General features: G+C 41.0%; 1 protein-coding gene across 1 annotated transcript in view; it reads left to right on the top strand.

Annotated features, from left to right (window-relative positions):
* The first annotated feature begins 13867 nt into the window (after positions 1-13867).
* The window catches only part of TRMT2B (tRNA methyltransferase 2 homolog B), a 68363-nt gene continuing 59824 nt past the window's right edge, over positions 13868-22406 (top strand). The window contains 2 exon segments of the mRNA XM_054719124.1: positions 13868-13889; positions 19583-19601. Coding sequence (XP_054575099.1) covers positions 13868-13889; positions 19583-19601 — 41 coding nt within the window.

Here is a 22406-nt window from a genome sequence, read left to right as displayed (position 1 = left end):
GAGTGATGGTAATTTACATATTACCATTTTATTAGGTAGGGTTAAAGAATTATGCTTATAGACGTAAACCAGATCTGTTTTGAAAGGCATTTCCCAGGTGTAATGAATGTGACTCTTATGTGCCTTATATTTGGCTACTAACAGACTCACCATGAGAATGCAATTTTATCTTTATTTGGCTCTGGAGGTAAGATAGAATACTAGATTTTTAAACTTGACTTGAAACTATACTGAGATCTAACACCTGGTCCCTACGAAGAGATAGCCCTCTTTGATGTCTCTTAGGGCCTGATAAATTCTGTTCTTTGTTTTTCTTTTTTTTTAATTTTTATTGATATTTAGAGAGAGAGAGAGAGAGAGAGAGAGAGAGAGAGAGAGAGAGAGAGAGAGAGAGATTTGTTGTTTCACTTATTTATGAATTCCTTGGGGATTGAACCTGCAACCTTGGTGTATCAGGATGATGCTCTAACCCTGTGGTCGGCAAACTGCGGCTCGCGAGCCACATGTGGCTCTTTGGCCCCTTGAGTGTGGCTCTTCCACAAAATACCACAGCCTGGGTGAGTCTATTTTGAAGAAGTGGCATTAGAAGAAGTTTAAGTTTAAAAAATTTGGCTCTCAAAAGAAATTTCAATCGTTGTACTGTTGATATTTGGCTCTGTTGACTAATGAGTTTGCCGACCACTGCTCTAACCAATTGAGTTACCGGGCCAGGGCAGAAATTCTGTTCTTGATACATCTTTCTTCTCAAATCCTTTCTACCACTTAGATATTTATAGGTTTTTGCTTCAACTGTAAAGGTCTCTGAGTGGTTTCTGCACCAGGTGTCACAAACTCATATGCCACCAGAGGGTAAAGAGTTAATATAAATTTGTAAATCCTGTAAGGTAATAGGCAACAGATATTAAGGGTTGTTTTTGTTTTTTTGTATTGTGACCCCTGAATACTCTAGAAATTCTTGGTAACAGCTAATGAGGCCACCAGTTACAGTGCAGACCATCTTGCATTCTTCAGTGGTTGTCAAAATGTGGTCTGAGAATCCCAAGTGGTCTATTATTTCCTTGAGGTACTTTGTGGGTTGGTCTCTTAGAGTAATAGGGTTACTTTGTTTTTGGTTTGCTTTTACTTGTTGTCTTATCCAAAGAAGCATCAATTTTCACATTTGTTATGGGAGAGGTTTGCAAGGTAGATGTTCTGCAGAGTCATTTACCTTATCATAGTGGTCCTAACTGAAAGATTGGGAGATATATGTAGGCTCAAGTGGGATGCCTTAATTTTATTACTAGCTACCATCTAGTGAGTGATCATTTGGTGCTAGGCATTGTACAATTATAATGCAATACATACACCAGCCCATTCAATCCTCAAATCCACTATGAAACAAGTCCAATGGGTTCTATTGTTATGCCTATTTTTACCCATGGGAAAATTGAGGCTCTGAGAGGGTAGGCCATTTACCAGAGGGTAGGTCATCTTCTCATTAGTGGCAGAGCTAGCAGTTGAGTCTATACAACAGCAGAGCCTATTTTTTGTACCATTATTGATTCTTAACCTTGCCTGACAGAATCACCTACAAATTTGTTTTTAATGCATATAAGTAGGGCCCATCTACAGAGATTCTGATTTAATTGGTCTGGAGTAGGGTGCCAGCACTTGTATTTTTAAAAAGCTTTCCAAGTTATTCTAATGTGCAGCCACACTAATGAACACTGCAATCTGCTTTATTGCCTCAAAACTCAGCGACCTCAGGGAAATACAAGGCACCTGGTGGGAAATGAGTGAAAAGTGAGAGAAACAAGTTTATGGGGGGGTGAGTGTTATGCTCTACTTATGCCTCTCTCTGTCTGCTGAAGGCAACATATGTTCTTTATAAGGTAAGTGTGAACAACAAGCTCTGAGGAGAGTTTGCCCCACAGTGGCTCTTTCCTCAGCTTCACAGGTAGTGCTAATTCAGACCCTACGCGGGCATCAGATGGAATGTGTCAGTTATATCATAATTCCAACTGACAAGCAGCTATACTCGGCAAATACTGTTCTTCTACTTTAACTCTTTGCTTCTAAAAGAAAACCAACATCATATTGTATATGCATCAGCTTTTTGTAGCTGTCAGGACTACGTTGGAATCTGAGCCTAACCCAGATACATCCAGCCCTATCTAAATATATTATGTTCTATGAGCACTGCCTATGTGCTGTGTTCTCTCCCATGGTGGAGTTTCTAGTCAGTTGTCTGGTCTTCCTGGAGAAACAGAGGCAGCGACTGAAACCCAAACGTCAGAACTTTACCAGGATCCCTGAGCACTGAGCCATGAGGAGAGAGCAAGCCTGCTTCGTTTCATTGTACCTGTAGTCTTTTTTGCCCTTGACTGGACGCCATGGAGTACAGAGTGAAGGTCCTCTACTCCAGAAACATCAGCAACACCTAGAAACTTGTTAGAAATGCCAATTCTCAGGCCTTGCCCACTAGACCCACTAAATCAGAAACTCTGGAGATAGGACCCAGCAATCTGTTTTAACAAGCTCTCCAGGGAATTTTTATGCACACTGGAATTTGAGAACTGCTGGTTAGAAATAAAAAGGTTAAAAGTGGAGACACAGGCACCAGACAGCCAAATTCAAGTTCCAATTCTACTACCTACTATGTGACCTTGGGCAAACTACTGATTCCTCTCTAAGTCTCAGTTACCTCATCTGTAAAATACAACCAATTTTCTTATCTATAAAATAGGTACTGACATGGGATAATGCACATAGATCACTGAGCACAGCACGAAGTACAGATTAAGGATTCAATAAATGTTGAATCTGTATTATTATCATAAGGACAGTTCTGGATAATCATTTTCATTTCCAATGTGATTGAATTCCTTTGGAAAATATCCTAATTACTATAAGATCAAAAACCAAAATGCACCTTAAAACTCAATCTACCAGTTTCTTCACAGAATTGTTGAACATAAAGGGGTGCACTTTAAAAGCAATCTAGTCATACCATTCCATTCAACCTAACAATTGCTTTTAAAAGAAATAACAGGTGCATAACATCAGGAAAGAAAGATAAGCGGCTGGAGATGGTGATTTGGAGAGGAGTGAAATTATAGCCCCTCCGTTGTTATAGAATTTGGGCCCTTGATGCTGAGTCAAGGCATGAAGTTGAAGACCATATACTGATAGCATTCTGGTGTGCAGCAGGACCTGGGATAGATGTCTCCATGTTATTTATCTATATCTAGCTCTGAGGGATGAGCAGCCATAGTCAGAATGCTGTTGACATTGAATTACAAATTTCAGCACTATAAAAAGCAAAGGATTGGGATCTTATTAAGTGAGAAATTGAACATCAGCACCAGCCATGTACATCTGAGGTCGTAAATATCTTGTTACCCTAGAAACCAGAACATAAAGGTAGCTAGGTAGTTTGGTGATGGTTTCCAGGGTAATTCATCCCACATACAACATAAGAGTTTTTCTATTATGCTAACTCATTCTTTATATGCCCACTGGACCTTCACTCAATGTTTCACTATCATCTCCCTCTCCCAAAAGACTCCCTTTATGACTTTCCTATTTTTTAGGTGCCAGTGCCATTTTCCTAAGTACTATTGTCAAAACCTTTGATAAAAATGAACAAAACAAACAAATAAACAACAACAACAACAAAAAAAACCCTTGATGTTTATCATGAACCGAAAGGCCCCAAAAGTAATATGCATCTCCACACCTAAGAGATACATTTCCTGATTTAGACACATAAATCAGGAAACGATAGACCCTTTAATTGAAAAATATTTTTAAAGCTCACAGTGGATGAAACTAGCCATCTTTAACTCTTCCCCCAAGCAACTTCTTGTAAATACAATTTGTAGATATTCTGCCAATGAAATTAAGATGCTTCCCAATATCTCACCTGGGAGCTTCCAACTTAGAATGTAATTCATGTAAAATGAGCTGTTACCTTGGCAACTGTAGCATGTAATGAGGATAGGAGGCAGGTAATATTGTAATGATAGAAGATTCTGGTAACTAGTTAGAGACAGTGGAAAAAAGAACATGGGAGAGTCAGTGTTTGTCCAGTGCTGTTCAAGTAACTGGAACACTGGTCTGGTAGATGTGCCACAAATAACCCAGTCAAAGAGCCCTCAAAACCATTCAGCTCCATGTGTTCAAATTGCAAGTGACCTTCTTATTGCTAGTTTGGTTTCTCAGGTACATTAATAGCTGGTAGGTATAACCCCAGAAAGGAGAAAAGAATATTTCAGTCACTAAAAACTATTTTTCACTGGCATCTGGCTTGTAAGCCAGTCTCCTGTAAATCCTCTGTGTATCTTAGTCCCTAAGAGTCTAAATCACTTCCACAGGAATTGATCAAATCTAGTTCTCAGTTTTACAGCCTGGACTATGGGGTTTTCACCAAGATTCACCAACTCACATTTTCCTCTGATCTTTTACTTTTTCTTATTATCAATGTAATGCCTGTCCATGGAAGAAAAGTTGGAAAGTATAGAAATGGAAAAGAAGTGAAAAAATGAATCACCCTCAAACTCACTATCTAGACTCTAGGTTCTTGAGTAAACAGTATCTAGATTAAACAGTCAGCATATTGCCTTTTAATGCATTTTTTATTTGCAAACTTCAGATTACACTGAATGCACAATTCTTTTTTTTTAAATTTCTTTATTGATTAAGGTATCACATATTTGTCCTCATCCCCCCATTCCCATCCCACACCCCTCCATACACATGTCCCCACACCCCTGTTGTCCTTAACCACTGGTTAGGCTCATATGCTTGCACACAAGTCCTTTGGTTGATCTCTCCCCTTAACCCCCACCCTCTCCTACCCTCCCCCTGAGGCCCAACAGTCTGATCCATGCCTCCTTGTTTCTGGGTCTGTTCTTGTTAATCAGTCTATGTTGTTCATTATTTCCCCTAGATGAGTGAGGTCATGTGCTATTAGAAATATACTTATAAGAACCGAAAATGAGACAAGCAATAATGGTTATGGTGACAGGCAAATGAATCAGTCTATAGTGAGTTTCTTTCTGGGCCAACAGTTCTTTTGAGACCCAGTTTCAATGTCCAACAGTTCCTTATGTGTACATGTCAGCACTGACATTTCCGTTCTAGATGGTGGACAAATGGTGTAATGCAGGTCCGACCCTCTCTGGTTTGGTCCTGGGCAACCTGCAGTGATGCACAGCTGCTAACTGCTACTATGGGAAGGCCATGTCAGCGTCTTCCATCTCTGGACTGCTTCTCTTCTGTCTTCATGGCTGGAGTAGTCCTGTCGATTCCTCTCTGTTGCTGGAATCCACATAGTCTCAGAGTTGTTTTCTGAAAATATACAAACATATTCTCTACCAAAAGTTAATAAAGGAATATTTTCTATAAATTTGACTTGGGATCCTATTTCATTTTTTGCCCAAATGATTTTCCTCTGGCTTGTTTTGACACCTTGTGTGTTTTTCATGGGTGTCTTGCTTTTAGCCTTACAATTAATTTTCTAAAGTATTAATTTTCTAGATGTAATTTACTTACAGGATATTTTTTCTTACATGATATTCTTCTATTATCCCCCCCCCCTTTTTTGATTTAAATGTTAGGAGGCTTTTGAAAATTTTATAATGTAGTCTTGATGGCTTTTAAATTTTAATTTTTTGCACTATAATATTACTGTTTTTAGGTTCATTACTTGCTGCACAATTTTATCATGAGATGAAGTACCAATAAAAATTTTAGTTAACACTTTAGGAACACCTTTTTGTCCAGTACAATTAATTTTTCTAGAATATTTGCTTATTTCAACTAGCCAATTTAAATTTGCCTGAAAACTTGACTACTATTTTACTGTCAAATTTATTACTCTAACAACAATCTTATTTTACCCTGTAAATATTAGTGGAAGGGATTATTTGCCTTCTTGAGTAGGTCCTGAGCATTCCTAGTTGAATGCACAATTCTTTATTTTACCTTTTTTACTTAAGGTTGCCTTTTTCACATATTTCCATGTTATTACAAACTTTCAAAGACACAATTTAAGTTACATTTTTATTGAAGAATAACATACATACAGAAAAGTATACATATCCAAAGAGTACAACTCAATAAATTTTCACAAAGTGAGCACACCTGTATAACCAGCATCCAGAATATTACCAGCTCTCAAAAGCCCCCTACTGCCCTCTGCCAATCACCCCACCCCCTAAAGGTAATGATGGCCCTGGCCGATGTGGCTCAGATGGTTGGGCATTGTCCCAATCACCAAAAAGTTTCTGGTTAGATTGACAGTCAGGGCACATGCCCCGGTGCAGGCTCGATCCCTGGTAGGGGGCTGCCTAAGCAGATTGATGTTTCCCTCTCACACTGATGTTTCTCTTTCTCTTTCCTTCTCCCTTCCTCTCTCTAAAAATTAATAAAAACATTTTTTAAAATAATGGAAAAGAGGGTGGTGAAGACCTGGGGGTAGGTAGGAGCTGGGTGGACAGGGTTAAAGATGGAAGGGAATGGGAGACATCTATAATACAATAAAAAGATATTTAAAAAATAAAGGTAATGGTGATGTCCTGACTTCTAACACCATACCATGAATGTAATTTTTAGTGGCTTTGCAATAGTTCATAGATAGACCATATTTTATGTATCCACTAGAGGCGCAATGCACGAAATTCATGCACTGGGGGAGGGGTCCCTCAGCCCAGCCTGCCCCCTCTCACAATCCAGGAGCCCTCAGGGGATGTCCTACTGACGGCTTAGGATATGAAATGTCTTCCTTCCTTCCTTCCTTCCTTCCTTCTTTCCTTCCTTCCTTTCTCCCTCCCTCCCTCCCTCCCTCCCTCCCTCCCTCCCTCCCTCCCTCCCTTCCTTGCTTTCTTTTCTCACCTGAGGATATTTTTCCATTGACTTTTAGAGAGCATGGAAGAGAGAGGGAAAGACAGAGAGAAACATCAATGTGAGAGGGACACTGATTGGTTGCCTCCTGCATGAGCCCTGATCTGGGCCCTGGCCAGGGCGAAGCCTGTAACCTAGGTACATGCCCTTGATCAGAATCGAACCTGGACCCTGCAGTCCACAGGCCGAGGCTCTATCCACTGAGCCAAACCAGCTAGGACAGGATATGACATTTCTTAGCCCCCCCAGCAGTGGACCTTAGTTTTTTCCTCCAGGAGTGAGGTGGAAAAACCCTAGATCGCCTTCTTGGATTCTTATTACCCAAGTTACCAAGAATACTGTGAGTGGCATACAGGGAGCTTAGCCAATGAGCTGTAAGAAAAGGTGTTTACTTTGCAGCTCATGTGCAGAGGTAGGACTGCTGGCATGCTGTCTCCCAGCAAGGGCAGGCCCCTCTGTGTGTTGTGTCTCTGCTCCAGGCCCATCTGCGTGCACAGCCTCCTCCTGAACCGGTCGTGACTGTTACAGCATCCCAGCTAATTTGGATATTACCTCTTTATATATATAGATTCCTTATTTATCTAATGTTGGACATTGAAGATGCTTTTGATTTTTATTTATTTCTTTATCGTTTTAAGTATTACATATGTCTCCTTTTTCCCCCATTGACCTCTCCGCGGTTGTTCCCACAGCACATGCCCTCACCCGCCTACTATCTCTGTCCATTGGTTATGCTTACATGTATGCATACAAGTCCTTTGGTTGATCTCTTAGTCCCCTTCCCATCCTCTTAGCCCTCTTCCCATCCTCCCCTGCCTTCCCTCTGAGTTTTCACAATCTGTTTGATGCTTCTATGTCTCTGGATCTATTTTTGTTCATCAGTTTGTGTTGTTCATTATGTTCCACAAATTAGTGAGATCATATGATGTGTATCTTTCTCCAACTGGCTTACTTTGCTTAGCATAATGCTGTCCATGGCCATCCATGCTGTTGAAAATGGTAAGAGTTCTTTCTTTTTCACACCAGTGTAGTATTCCATTGTGTAGATGTACCACAGTTTTTTAATCAACTCATCTGCTGATGGGCACTTAGGCTGTTTCCAAATCTTAGTTATGGTAGATTGCACTGATAGGAACACAGGGGTGCATATATCCTTTCTGATTGGTGTTTATGATTTCTTGGGATATATACCAAGAAGTGGGATTACTGAGTCAAATGGGAGTCCCATTTTTAATTTTTTGAGGAAACCCCATACTGTCTTCCACAGTGGCTGCACCAGTCTGCATTCCCACCAGCAGTGAAGAAGGGTTCCTTTTTCTCCACATCCTTACCAGCATTTGTCGTTTGTTGATTTGTTGATGATAGCCATTCTGACAGGTGTAATACGGTAACTTGTAGTTTTTTGTTTTTTTTTTTAAATATTTTATTGAGTTTTTACAGAGAGGAAGAGAGAGGGATAGAGAGTCAGAAACATCGATGAGAGAGAAACATCGATCAGCTGCCTCCTGCACACCCCCCACTGGGGATGTGCCCGCAACTAAGGTACATGCCCTTAACCGGAATCGAACCCAGGACCCTTGAGTCTGCAGGCCGACGCTCTATCCACTGAGCCAAACTGGTTTTGGCGTAACTTGTAGTTTTGATTTGCATCTCTCAGATGATTAGTGACTTTGAGCATGTTTTCATATGTCTCTTGGCCTTTTGTATGTCCACTTTCGAAAAGTGTCTATTTAGGTCCTTTGCCCATTTTTTGATTGGGTTGTTTATCTTCCTTTTGTTAAGATGTATGAGTTCCCTATACATTTCGGAGATTAAAACCTTATTAGATATAATGTTGGCAAATATGTTCTCTCATGCAGTGGGCTTTCTTGTTTTGTTGATGGTTTCCTTTGCTGTGCAGAAGATTTTTATTTTGATGTAGTCTCATATGTTTATTTTCTCCTTAGTTTCCATCATCCTAGGAGCTGTATTGGTAAAAATATTGCTAGGACATATGTCTGATATTTTGCTACCTACAGATTCTTATAATATTTTTATGGTTTCCCATCTTACGTTTAAGTCTTTTATCCATTTTGAGTTTATTTTTGTGTATGGTGTAAATTGGTGGTCTAGTTTCATTTTTTTGCATGTATCTGTCCAATTTTCCCAACACCATTTATTGAAGAGACTGTCTTGGCTCCATTGTATGCTCTTGCCTCCTTTGTCAAATGCTAATTGAGCATAATGGCTCGGGTCGATTTCTGGATTCTCTGTTCTGTTCCATTGGTCTATATGTCTGTTTTTGTGCCAGTACCAGGCAGTTTCGAGAACAGTGGCTTTGTAATATAGTTTGATATCTGGTATTGTGATCCCTCCAACTTTGTTCTTCTTTCTCAGTATTGCTGTGGCTATTTGGGATATTTTTTTTTTTATTCTATGTGAATTTTTTTTAGTATTTCTTTATTGATTTCTGAGAGGAAGGGAGAGAGAGAGAGAGAGAGAGAGAGAGAGAGAGAGAGAGAGAGAGAGAGAGAATGAGAATCATTGATAGGCTGCCTCCTGCACGCCCCCAACTGGGGATTGAGCCCACAACACGGGCATGTGCCCTTGACCGGAATCGAACCTGGGACCCTTCAGTCTACAGGCTGACGCTCTATCCACTGAGCCAAACCAGCCAGGGCTCTATGTGAATTTTTGGAGAGTTTGCGAAATATGCCATTGGTATTTTAATGGGGATTGCATTGAATCTATAGATTGCTTTGGGTAGTATGGACATTTTAATTATGTTGATTCTACCAACCCATGAACACAGTATATTCTCCCATTTGTTTATGACTTCCTCTATCTCTTTTTTCTACATCTGTAGTTTTCAAAGTACAGGTCTTTTACATCCTTAGTTAAGTTTAGTCCTAGGTATTTTAATTTTTTTGTTGCAATGGTAAATGGCTTTTTAAAAAAATTTGCTTGTTCTGTGAGTTCATTATTGGTGTATAAAAATGCCATAGATTTCTGGATGTTATTTTGTATCCTGCTACATTGCCAAATTCATTTATTAAGTCTAGTACTTTTTAATGGAGTCTTTAGGGTTTTCTATGTACAATATCATGTCATCTGTGAATAATGACAGTTTTACTTCTTCTTTTCCAAGATGGATGCCTTTTATTTCTTCTTCTTGTCTGATCACTATGGCTAGCACTTCCAGTATTATGTTGAACAGAAGTGGTGAAAGTGAGCATCCCTGTCTTATTTCTGTTCTTAGTGGAAATGGTTTTAGTTTTTGCCCATTGACTATGATGTTGGCTATAGGTTTGTCATATAAGGCTTCTTTATATATTGAGGTATGATCTCTTTATTCCCACTTCGCTGAGAGTTTTTATCAAGAGAGTGTGTTGGATTTTGTCAATGCTTTTTCTGCATCAACTGATATGATTATGTGATTTTTTGTCTCTCAGTTTGTTTATGTGCTGTATCACGTTTGTTGATTTGCTGATATTGTACCAGCCTTGCATCCTCGGAATAAATCCTACTTGGTTATGGTGTATGACCTTTCTAATGTAATGCTGGATCCGATTTGCTAGAATTTTGTTGAGGATTTTAGCATCTGTGTTCATCAGGGATATTGGCCTGTAATTCTCTCTTTTTGTGTGTGTGTGTTGTCTTTATCTGGTTTTGGGATTAGGGTAATGCTGGCTTCATAGAAAGAGCTTCAAATGTGCTTTCCTCTTGAATTTTTTGGAATAGTCTGAGGAGGATAGGTTTTAGTTCTTCCTTGAATGTTTGGTAAAACTCCCCTGTAAGCTGTCTGGACCAGGGCTTTTGTTTGCTGGAAGTTTTTTGATTACTGCTTCAGTTTCATCAGTAGCTATCATCCCATTCAGATTTTTTTATTCTTCCTGATTAAGTTTTGGAAAATTGTATTTTTCTAGCATTATATTCATTTCATCTAGGTTGTCCAGTTTGTTGGAGTAGAGTTGTTCATAGTATTTTTTAATAATTCTTTGTATGTCTGTGGGTTCAGTTGCTACTTCACCTCTTTCATTTCTGATTTTGTTTTTGTTTAGTCCTCTCTCTTTGTTTCTTGGTGAGCTTAGGTAGAGGTTCATCAATCTTGTTTATCCTTTGAAAGAACCAGCCCTTGGTTTTATTGATCTTTTGTATGTTTTTTTTTTTTTGTCTCTATGTCCTTTATTTCTGCTCTGATCTTTATTATTTCCTTCTCTCTGCTTACTTTGGGTTTTTCTTGTTTTTCTCTTTATAATTCTTTAAGTTGTAGGGTTAGATAATTTATTACCAGTTTTTCGTGTGTGTGTGTGTGTGTGTGTGTGTGTGTGTGTGTGTGTGTGTATGTGTGTTTAGGTAGACCTATAGAGCTATAAACTTTTTTTATCCTCTCAGGACTGCTTTCACTGTGCCCCAAAGATTTTGGATTGTTGTGTTTTCATTGTCATTTGTTTCCAGGATGTTTTTTATTTCTTCTTTGATCTCTTTGGTAACCAAATCATAGTTTAATAGCATGATATTTAGCCTCCAAGTGTTTGATTTTTAAATTGTTTTTATTATAGTTGATTTCTAATGTTATGTCATTGTGATCTGAGAAGATGCTTGATATGATTTCTATCTTCTTGAATTTGAAGAGACTTAGTCTGTGTCCCAATATGTGGTCTATCTTTGATAATGTCCCATATGAGCTTGAGAAGAATGTATATTCCGTTGCTTTTGGATGAAATGTTCTGAAGATTCAATGAGTTCCATCTGATCTACTGAGTTGTTTAGGATTGCTTTTTCTTTGTTGATTTTTTTGTCTAGAAGGTTTATCCAGTGATGTCCATGGGGTATTAAAGTCCCCTACTATGATTGTATTGCTGTCAGTCTCTCCCTTGATATCTTCCAGAAGTATTTTTATGTATTTGGGTGCTCCTGTATTGGGTGCATATATGTTTACCAGAATTATATCCACTTGTTTTATCAATCCCTTTATTATTATGAAGTGGCCTTTCTTATCTCTTGTTATAGCCTTCACTTTGAGGTCTATTTTGTCAGATATAAGTATTGCTATCTCAGTTATTTATTTATTTATTTATTTATTTATTTATCTATTTATTTATTTATTTCCGTTTGCCTGAAAAATATTTTTCCATTCCTTTACTTTCAGTCTGTGTGAGTCCCTTGTTCTGAGGTGGGTCTCTTGTAGACAGTATATATATAGGTCATGTTTCCTTATCTATTCAGCCACCTGATGTCTTTTGATTAGAGCATTTAATCCATTTACGTTTAAGGTTATATTGATAAGTACTTGTTTGTAGCCATTTTTATTCTTTATACTTGTGTTCCTTCTTACCTTTCTATTTCTTCTTTTTACAACAGTCCCTTTAGTATTTCTTGCATTGCTGTCTTGGTAGTAATAAACTCCCTTAGTCTTTTATTGTATGTGAAGCTCCTGATTTTACCTTCAATTTTGAATGATAGCCTTGCTTTGAATTCAGTCCCTTGCTTTGCATCACTTTGTATACTTCATTTCATTCCCTTCTGGCCTGATGTGTTTCTGTTGAGAAATCATTTGATAATCTAATGGGAGATCCCTTGTAAATTACGCTCTGTCTCTCTCTTGCAGCCTTTAAGATTCTCTCTTTGTTGCTAACATTTGCCATTGTAATTATGACGTGTCTTGGTGTGGGTCTTTTGGGTTGATCTTTTTTGGGACCCTCTGTGCTTGTGTGACTTTTTTCTTCCCCAAATAAGGGAAGTTTTCTGTCATTATTTCTTCAAATGGGTTTTCTAATCCTTGTTCCTCTCTCTTTTTTTTTTTTTTGTCTTTTCATATTTTCTTTCTCTTGCTCCTCTTCTTGTCCTTCTGGCACCCCAATTATATGGATGTTACTTCGTTTCATGTTGTCCCAAACCTCACTTAAGCTCTCCTCTGCTTTCTAGTTTTTTCTCCAATTGCTGTTTAGATTGAGTCTTTTTTTTTTCTACCCTGTCATCTAACTTGCTAATTCAGTCCTCTGTTTCTTCTAGCCTACTGTTGAAACCTTCCATTGTATTTTTTTTTTTTTATCGTAGCTATATCATTCTACATTTTCTCTTGATTCTTACTTACGTTGGTAATTTTCTCATCCAGTCAGTTTAGGAACTTTATGACCCTTACTCTGAATTCTTTCTCTGGCATATTGCTTGCCTCCATTTCATTTAGTCCTTTTCTGGCTCTTCCTCCTTTTCTTTCCTTGGGGAGGGTTGTTTCTTTGTCTCCCCATTTTTGTTGTCTCTTTCTGGCCCTGGGCACCCTGCTTAAGGTTTGAGAGGTTGAAGACTCTATCAGGCCAATGGTCCAGAAATCGTTAGCTCAGAGGTTGGGTCTACCTTGAGTCTCACGTCTTTATTGTTTCTGCTCTGAGTTGTATCCCTTCTCCCACGGATCTGGTCGCTCATTTGTCCCCTTGAGATGCTTGGGGTGGTGGATGTACATGCACAGTTCCTCTGGTGTGCAACTCCCTGTCAGGACCCAGCACCCTCTGGTATGCAATTCACTGTGGGGCCCTGGCACCCATAGCAGGATGGTGCCCTAGGTCCCTCTGGCAGCACACATGCAGCGCAGTGCTGTGGCCCCTGGCTGGGCACACCAGATTGCCCCAGCAGTGCTCTCATGTGGCCCGGAGTGAGGCACATGCTGGGTTGCTCTGGATCACCCCTCCTGGAGCCCTGAGTGAAGCAGGCACAGGTTTCTCTGGGTCACACAATCTGTGCTCTCCTGTGGCCCAGAGTGGGGCATGGGCTGGGTTGCTCTGGGTCACCCTGGCAGCAGGTCCCAGGGCTTTGGGTGGACTAAGCACCAGATGGCTCTGGGTCAGGCTGGCAGCATGATTCTGGGGCCTAGGGCAGGGGCGGGGCACATGAGTCCCCCTGGATTTCACTCACTGTAGGGTCCTGGAGCCAGATGGATGTTGGGTCCCAAAGACTATTGAGGAGGCCTGGTGTGGGAGGTCACTCTGGTGAGTGCTCACCGCCGATGTCTGGGAGCCTGCTGGGAGGTACTGCACTACTCAGTGCCAGGGCACGGTGCTGGTTCCACATGGGTTATGATTGGCAAGCAGCATTCTCTAGGCATCCTCTGCCCTTCCTTATTGAAAATTATCTCCTCAGCTGTGTCTAATTTGTTAATTCTGGGTGGATGTTCTATGATTTAGTTGCCTTTCCAGCCTGGCCCCAGGAGGAGGTGCACAATACTTCTGCCTATTCAGCCACCACTTTTCTCTTAAAATCTTAGAGATGCTTTTTATTTTTAACCCTGAAACCATTTGGGCATATTTCTTTATCCACATCTCTACTTCCTTAGAATAGATTCCTAGAGATTTCTGGGACAAATATTATGACAATTTTAAAGGCTCTTGATTCTAATTGCTTTCTGAGAAGGGTGTATTAGTTCACAATCCTGCCAGCAATGTGTGAGAGTGCCTGCGTCACTGTCTATACACTTTGAGGAATATCAGTGCTTTTTTATTTTTTAGTTTTTTATCAGTGCTTTTTAAATCTTCACCAGTTTGATATGTAAAATAATATTATCTACTTGATATAATTTGCATCTTCTGTTCTTACCAGTGAGGTAGAACAAAGCACTTTACCTTATATTTCTTGTTTTTTTTTTATTTTTATTTTTGAGAGTACATTTTTTTAAAAGCTGTAGACAGTGAAACAAGGAAGGGCCTACAATAAAAGAAGCAACAGGAGCCCTGACCGATTTGGCTCAGTGGATAGAGTGTCGGCCTGCGGATTCAAGGGTCCCGGGTTCGATTCCGGTCGAGGGCATGTACGTTGGTTGCGGGCACGTCCCCCTTGGGGGGTGTGCAGAAGGCAGCTGATCGATGTTTCTAACTCTCTATCCCTCCCCCTTCCTCTCTGTAAAAAATCAATAAAATATATTAAAAAAAAAAAAAGAAGCAACAGGAGAGAGCCTAGGCGAGGCTGCATTGGCTCACTGGAAAGTCAGAGATAAGGTCGCCTTGGAGATAGGGGGTTAGCCCAGGACAAGCTGCTGCTGCCCATTGCTCCCCTGGTTGCAAGTCTCCTGGGGACCCTTAGAGTTTAGGAGAAATATAATTTACTCAAAAAGGAGATTTGAGTGGGTGTGCCCCAAGGACTGCGTGCCTACCCTGTATTTATTTTCCTGGAAATTATCTCTTGGTGCCTTTGCCAAGGTCCCTATTGAGGTCTTTTTCTTCATATCAGTGTATATAAGCTCTTTATATAGTAAAGATAATGACCCTTTGCCATACCTGTATATCTTGTTCTGTTTGTTTGTTGTTTATTATTTAATTTGTTAATTACATTTTTGTCATATAGAAGTGTTTAAGGTTTATGTATTAAAATCTACCTACATGATAGGTTTGTTTTTTTAAAAAAACTTCTTTTCATTTTAGAAAGTCCTCTTCCGTCCACATTTTAGCATAATCATCTATATTTTATTTTAGGGCTTTAATGATTTGAGTTCTTTTACCTTCAACTGATTCATCTGGAATTTCAGTTGATGCATGGTGGTAGGCTGAAATTTGAATGGGCATCAACTGGGGTACTTGTTAAAAACCCAGATATTCCTGAGCCTTACCCCCTGAGATTTGGATTCTATAGGTGTGAGATTGGGTTCAAGAACCCTCATTTGTTTCAATCACCCAGCCAATTACATTGCAGAAAAGCTCCCACCCACATTTTGAGAAATTCTTGTAGATGCTGTGTGGCCGGCCTTACTACAGAGAATTAGCTCCTCCCATCTGGATGACTGCAGCAGTTTTCCTCAGCTTCCAGGTCACTGTACCTTAAAATCTGTTCTACACACAGCTACTAGGATTCTCTTCCAGGAACATCTCATGAAAAACTCTTCATTAGCTGCCGATTGTTAAGGAACTAGATCAAACCCCTCAGCTCAGCACTCTAAAACCTTCATTATCTTCCTGGAACTATTCATCTGATCAGCTGGATCTCCAATTATTTCGGAACCACTCTCTCAACCAGTCAGACTTGCCTCCTCCTGGGCCTTGGGGCACATATTGCTCATTTCTGTTTTCATGCTTCTGTCCCCACCTCCTTTCAGGTTATTCAAACGTATGCATTTAACTCACTTCTTACATTCTCTTCCTTCTCTGACTACCAAGAAGACCACTGCTTTCCTAGAATTATCAAAATCCATTGTTGCATATTCTCACTTTGTGTATCTTATCTTTCCATCAGCCCCCACAATTGAGAGGGCATGGTCTGTGTGTCTATGCCCTTTAGCCTTTAATACAGTCCTAGTTGGAAGGGAAGCACACCTGAGGAAAGTGGTTAGTGGAACCAAACTAGCCATAACTGGCCAATAAAAATAACTTCCAAGTGATTTTAATACATGTTATTTCTGAGAGCTAATGCTATAGCCCTCAGAAATGTTTTGCTTGAACAAAAATGAACATGTTTTTTAAAAATATATTTTTATTGATTTCAGAGAGGAAGGGAGAGGGAGAGAGACATAGAAACATCAATGATGAGAGAGAATCACTGTTCAGCTGCCTCCTGCATGCCCCGCACTGGGGATAGAGCCCATAACCTGGGCATGTGCCCAGGACCCTTCAGTTCGAAGGCTGATGCTCTATCTACTGAGCAAAACTGGCTAGGGCAAAAAGGAGCATGTTTGACAAATTTCTAGAGTCCTCATTTTGTTGTGATTTGATTTGCTGATAAAGTTAAGCAAAGGTTATCTTGGTTTCAGTTCTTATTTAATTTTTTAAAGCAGTTTAACATTTCAGTTCTTATTTAATTTAATAATATCATTTAGCACCTATTGTTACTGTTGTAATTAGCTAGTTAATAATAGGAAGGAGCAAAGAGAAGGCCAGACATTATAAGAACAGTCATCTGGGCAACTTCACCAGGAAATAGCAATTTCACATTCCCCTGGGAACCACTGGTCTATTCCCTGCATATTACTGGGGTAAGGGGAAGATGGATGAAAGTGCAGTGAAGTTGGAGTGATATAGGGAAGATACTTGCCTGTCAGTCTGCCCTGGAACAAAGATAATTGGCCAAGTGGGTGGAGCCACTACAAACTGGGGAAATCTCAGATTAAAATCCCCAGACAAAGGAATTCTTTTTCTCTTGTTCCTCTGCCTTTGCCCCTGCTTCCTTGCACTCATGCCTGTTCCATCCATAGCCATGTGGCCCTAGACCCCACATGGCCCCTGGCCATGCAGACCCCACATGCAATGGACTACAGCTGGGAACACAAACAAAGCTAGCCTTGTGCTAGTCTGGTCTCTGCAAATATGGAGTGGGAATGGCTTTAATCCTAGCTCTGCTAAAGACACAGCTGGACCTTTTCTTTGGCAGGACAGAAGGAGATGGACCTTGGAAACTCAGGGGTTTAATTTCATGCAAATAAATACCACTCATTCTCCTGTGTGAGTCTCAGAAAATTACTTTTCTGATGACATTGCAAGAAGCTCACTTCTACTGACAGCAGATGGGGACACAGAGCGCTCCCCACCAATAACGCTATGATATATCCATTAATTCACTTGTCACTGGTTGAAGAGTCTAACCTTTTGTATAATATGGGGTATTTCTTTCCCCTCTTACAAATGTAATGGTTTCTCTTTTATTAAAAAAAATTGCTTTATCAGATTAAATGAATATAAAAGGGTTAATGGCTAAATGATTACATTATAGCTTCCTTAATATCTGTTCTCTCTTTACCCTTCAAGGTCTGCCTTCTCCAATGACATACCTGCTTTAAATAAGTTTGCTTGGATGCCCAGAACAAGTGGGGAGGAGGGGTGAGTGAAAACAAGCCCTTTCCCTTTCAGTAGACAAGGTGGGATTCAGTTCAATTAATCAGTTATTTATTGAGCTCCTACTGGGCACCTGTCTCTGTGCAAGGCACACCAAAGGAATCCAAGATGAGAAATATTAAAGGAGCAGAAGGGCAAGGAGAGAAGAAAGGGGAAGAAGGGGCAAGGAAAGGAGTAGAGCTGGCTATCCCCATAAGTGGGGACTAAAAGAAGAGAAAGGGAAAAGGGATCCAAAGGTGCATTCTCTAGCTTGGTCTCACTTGATAGGGCTATTCAGGCTAAGAAACCCAAATTGTGCTTAAGAGCCATGAGAGCAGTTAGGAAGACCAGAATTTGAGTCAAGCATTTACCAGGTCAAGCCTTTACAATGGGAAGTAAAGGATCTCTCTTTTTTAAAAAGGTAGACATGCATGTGCCTGCATGTGTGTATATGCATACACAGTATATAAAATTATTTTTGAATGATACTAGTTAACATTTATTGAGTGCATGCTTACTCTGCTCTAAGCACTTTGCATGCATTAAATTATTTAATCTTTATCACAAGGTAGGTGCAATTATTATGGACATTTTTTTTTCAGATGAGGAAACTGAACAATTAAGTAACTTGCCCCAGTTCACACAGCTTATAAGTGGCAGATCTGGGCGTTGAGCCTTGGTCTAGTTGACTTAATGTTTGCTGTTATTTGAGGTGCTGGTCCATGTTTAATTTATTGCTGTACTCACTAGGGCTAATGCATTGCCTAGCATATAACATGCATATTATGCTCTGAATAAATAAATAAATAAATGAAATGTTGACTATCAAGTGCTTTCCATTTAAGCCCAATTACTATTGGGCATAAAAATTAAGTATAATTAAAGATAGGTTCACTTGCTGTAAATTTTATTCCATTAAAGAAACATTTTTTACAGCACATACATGTGTGAATCTTTCAGTGTTCTCTCTCTTACTCATTTGGCTGGGCGCGTGACTCCTCAAAAAATTAGAGGACTCATTGAATGTAGTCTAGGAGCTGGTAAATGAACTAGTTGTCTCTGGCCTCCTTCTGAGTTCTGCAGTTGAAGAAAAAAATTATTTCCCTGAGGTTTTAGTATTTAGTAGCCTTGACTGGGATCCACTTAAGAAACCATATTTATCTTGTCATAACATAATACTTTTAGGATGCATTATAAAATAGAGGGAGAAGGAATGCCTGGAAAAGTCTGTGGCCCAAAATAGGACTGCTTTTTTAAAAAATTATTGAGGTAGGGGGAGAGAGAGTGAGAGAGAAAGAGAGAGAGGTGGAAATTGATTTTTTAAATTCCATTTATTTATGAATTCTTAATCAGGGATCAAACCTGCAACCTGGCATATCCGGACCACGCTCTAACCAACTGAGCCACCCGACCAGGGTTGGGCTGCCTTATTTATAAAAGGCTGCGACTTGAGAAAACCCCCTTCATCTCCTAGTCTTTCTCCCCATTTTGGATATGGTACCTGCAATTCTACCATTAGAAATCTATTCTTTCAGTTGAAAGAGTTAAGCCACAAGCACCCAAGAGAGGGTCAACACTATTAACACTACAGTGCGAATTTCTTTGTGATTTTCGAGGCTTATCCAGATTCATCCATGGGACAGTGCAAAGAGCAGGTGGTGGGCTGGGTCGCGGGGAGGGGAGAAGAGCTTGGAAAGGAAAGCGCCGGGCCTAGGGCGAGATGTGCTTTTGAAGAAGGTCTCCAGAGAAGCGCCCCCTGCAGAGTAAGGGCTGCCGCCGCATCTGAGACGCCTAGGAGGAGCTCCGCCTCTCGCCACCTCCGCCCCACAGCTGCGCCTGCGCCTGCGCCTGGCGCACCAGGAAGTGACTCTTCCCAGCGGCAGCGATCCAGGCCACTCGCAGGTTTTTGTTTGCCACCTATGGCCTTTAAGAGGATTTATTGGTTAGAAGGTAAGGGGGATAAGTGGAGAGCCCAGAAAATCCGTTTTAATTCTTACTGTACTGAAAACTGCTGACTGCGCCAAATTGCCCTCCGGCCGGGAATTGAGGAGGCTGGCGGGGCTGGGGACTGGGACTAACCCGACTCTATGCTGCCTCCTCAAGGTCGCGTCTAGCCTGAGTCCCCTCGTGCGCTGACGTCCTCCCCAAACCCTCCACCCTATCGTTCCAGACCTCCCCACGCCCTGCAGCCCGCCTAAGTACAGTGGCAGTCTTTCCTAGTGAACCCTTTCAACAGATGTGGAGGGCAGAACTTTCGCAAAGGAAAGGGGGCTGGAGGAGCTGGTGAGAGGGTCTGGTGGGGAAAGGAAGGACCCAATTGCTCGTGGGTTGCAGCCAAGATCAAGCAATAAACCCATCTGTCTGATTTAGCCAGGAACCATGCCTGGAGCCAGACCAACTGAAGGAAGGGTGGACTGAGAGTGTAAGCAGGACTTTGCCTGTGGGTGAACGTTTTGCCTCAAGGAGATCCTTGGCCCAGTTCAAATTTACCTATCACTTAGTCTGATTTGAACTTGGAGCATTTCATGTAGGTTAGCCATTCCAGCCCTAGAGAGTTAGCCTACCTTCCTATCTAGCAGCTCTGGACCCTGGGTCCCTTTCAGATCACTTCCTGAGGCAGAAATAAAGCTGTTGTCACACTTAAAAATAATCCAAGTATTTATTTAAAACAGGAAAAACCATAAAAATAGTCTTTTCTGTGACCAAATGCTCCCTCTGACATGAAAAAAAAAAACATAACTCACATTGACTAGTGTTACTCTGCTGCCTTGAAAAATATATTTCATCACAGAATTTGCTAACTATGATGAAAGGCTCTTTACTGTGAGAAATGGCTGGTTGATACTCTATAAAATAGTAGGATCCTATTTTAGACAATACCTGGTAATTTGGAGAAATAAACCTAGATTGACAAGGGGCCTTCTGCTGGGGTACAGGGAAAGTAGAGCACAGTCTCATGGTGGCAGTTACCAGTGAGAGGACCCTCCCATTCCCCCAAAAAGTTTAAAAGTGTAAATGTAGCTGTCTCCAAATTCCTCAGCTCCCCTGTCCCTCCTTTGCCAACCCCAAAATGGGCCTGGAGCTTCCTTCATTCTTCCCTGCCAGCTGGAGGGGCAGGGCCCCTTTCCTGGACCAGCACCACTCCCTCCCCCTATGGTCTGGGCCTCCTCATGCCTTCCCCCCAACCATTCTTTCTTCTTTGTCTCCTGCCTTTTCACTCATGTCCTCTCAATGGCTTTTGCTTTTTAAAAAAAAAAAACAACACATTAAGTACATTTGTCTCACCCTGGAAAAATGTCTATCACAGTTCTCATACTTTTGATAGTATTAGCGGGTGGTCCAGGGCAGGCCTTAAGCTCACCATGCTCCAGAAGGTTAGGAAAGGTTTTTGTGTGTTGTTTTTAAGTTTCCCACATAATTGTACTGATAGAGCCAAATTAATTTGATCCCATGAAGTCCTTTCTCTGTTGCTTTTGTTCTGTACCCGCCGTGCTGCCCCTCCCTGTAAACTGCGAGAATGTAACAGTTACACATACCTGCCAATAGGAATGTAGAGAGGTGGACTCAGTCCACTTTAGGCAAACTGCCCAGTGTGCCCCTGTGTAACTGGACCCCTCATCCTGCCCCTGACCAATCACGGGGGCCATAAACGCTCTCCCTGCCCACTGCTTTGGACCCCCTTTAAAGCCTTTGTTCTGGCAAGAAAAGCTCTCTTTTCCCCAGGTGATTGCTGGAGATGAGAGCTCGTGCTAGCACGAATAAAGGTTCTCTTGCAGTTACAGCGGGCCTTGGCTCCTTCCTGGTGGGTTTTTGGGGATTCTGAACACGGGGCATAATAGTATTTATCCTCACACCACTAGAATAGATTATTACATCTCTCCAGTTTTGCAGGTTGGACACGTTGAGACACAAGGTAGTCAGGTGACATGCTTCAAATCAGAGTGTAAGGAAGGGCAGTGACACATGTTGAACACTTTCTGTGTTAAGCAGTTCTGAGTATTTTATATATATGAGCTTGTTTAATTCACACCACAACCCTGAAAGGTAGGTGTTATCATTCCTATATTTATAGATGGTGACACTGAGATTCATAGTGCTTAAGTAACTTGCACAAAGTCACAGATCTAGTGAGAAGCAGAGCTAGGAATAGAATATGGCTTCAAAGTCCATGTTCTTTTTAAAAAATTATTTATTGATTTCAGAGAGGAAGGGGGAGAGAGAGAAACATCAATGATGAGAGAGAATCATTGATTGGCTGCCTCCTGCACACCCCTGCTGGGAGTAGGGTCTGCAACCCAGGCATGTCCCCTGACCACAGTCTCATGGTGGCAGTTACCAGTGAGAGGACCCACACACTCCAAAAAAAGTTTTGTGACCTTTAGGTTCATAGGTCAGTGTTCAACCACTGAGCCATGCCAGCTAGGCAAAGTCCATGTTCTTCTTTTTGTAGTTGTTAATTCTCACCTTTTAGAGAAAGTGGAAGGGCGGGGGAGAGAGAGAGAGACAGACAGACAGACATGGATGTGATTGAATGTGACAGACACATTGATTGGTTGCCTCCTGCAAGCACCCCAACGGGCACCGGGGATGGAACCTGCAACCCAGGTACCTGCCCTTGACCTGGAATGGAACCCACCACCCCTCAACCCTTCAGTGTGTAGGCCAATGCTCTACCCTCTTAGAAACAATGGCCAGGGCCAAAGTCCATGTTCTTTTTTAAAAAAAATGTATGTTTTTATTGATTTCAGAGTTAGG

The sequence above is a fragment of the Eptesicus fuscus genome, chromosome 1 (assembly GCF_027574615.1).
Source record: "Eptesicus fuscus isolate TK198812 chromosome 1, DD_ASM_mEF_20220401, whole genome shotgun sequence".
Classification (NCBI taxonomy): Eukaryota; Metazoa; Chordata; class Mammalia; order Chiroptera; family Vespertilionidae; genus Eptesicus; species Eptesicus fuscus.
This window is presented reverse-complemented; position numbering and strand designations above follow the sequence as displayed.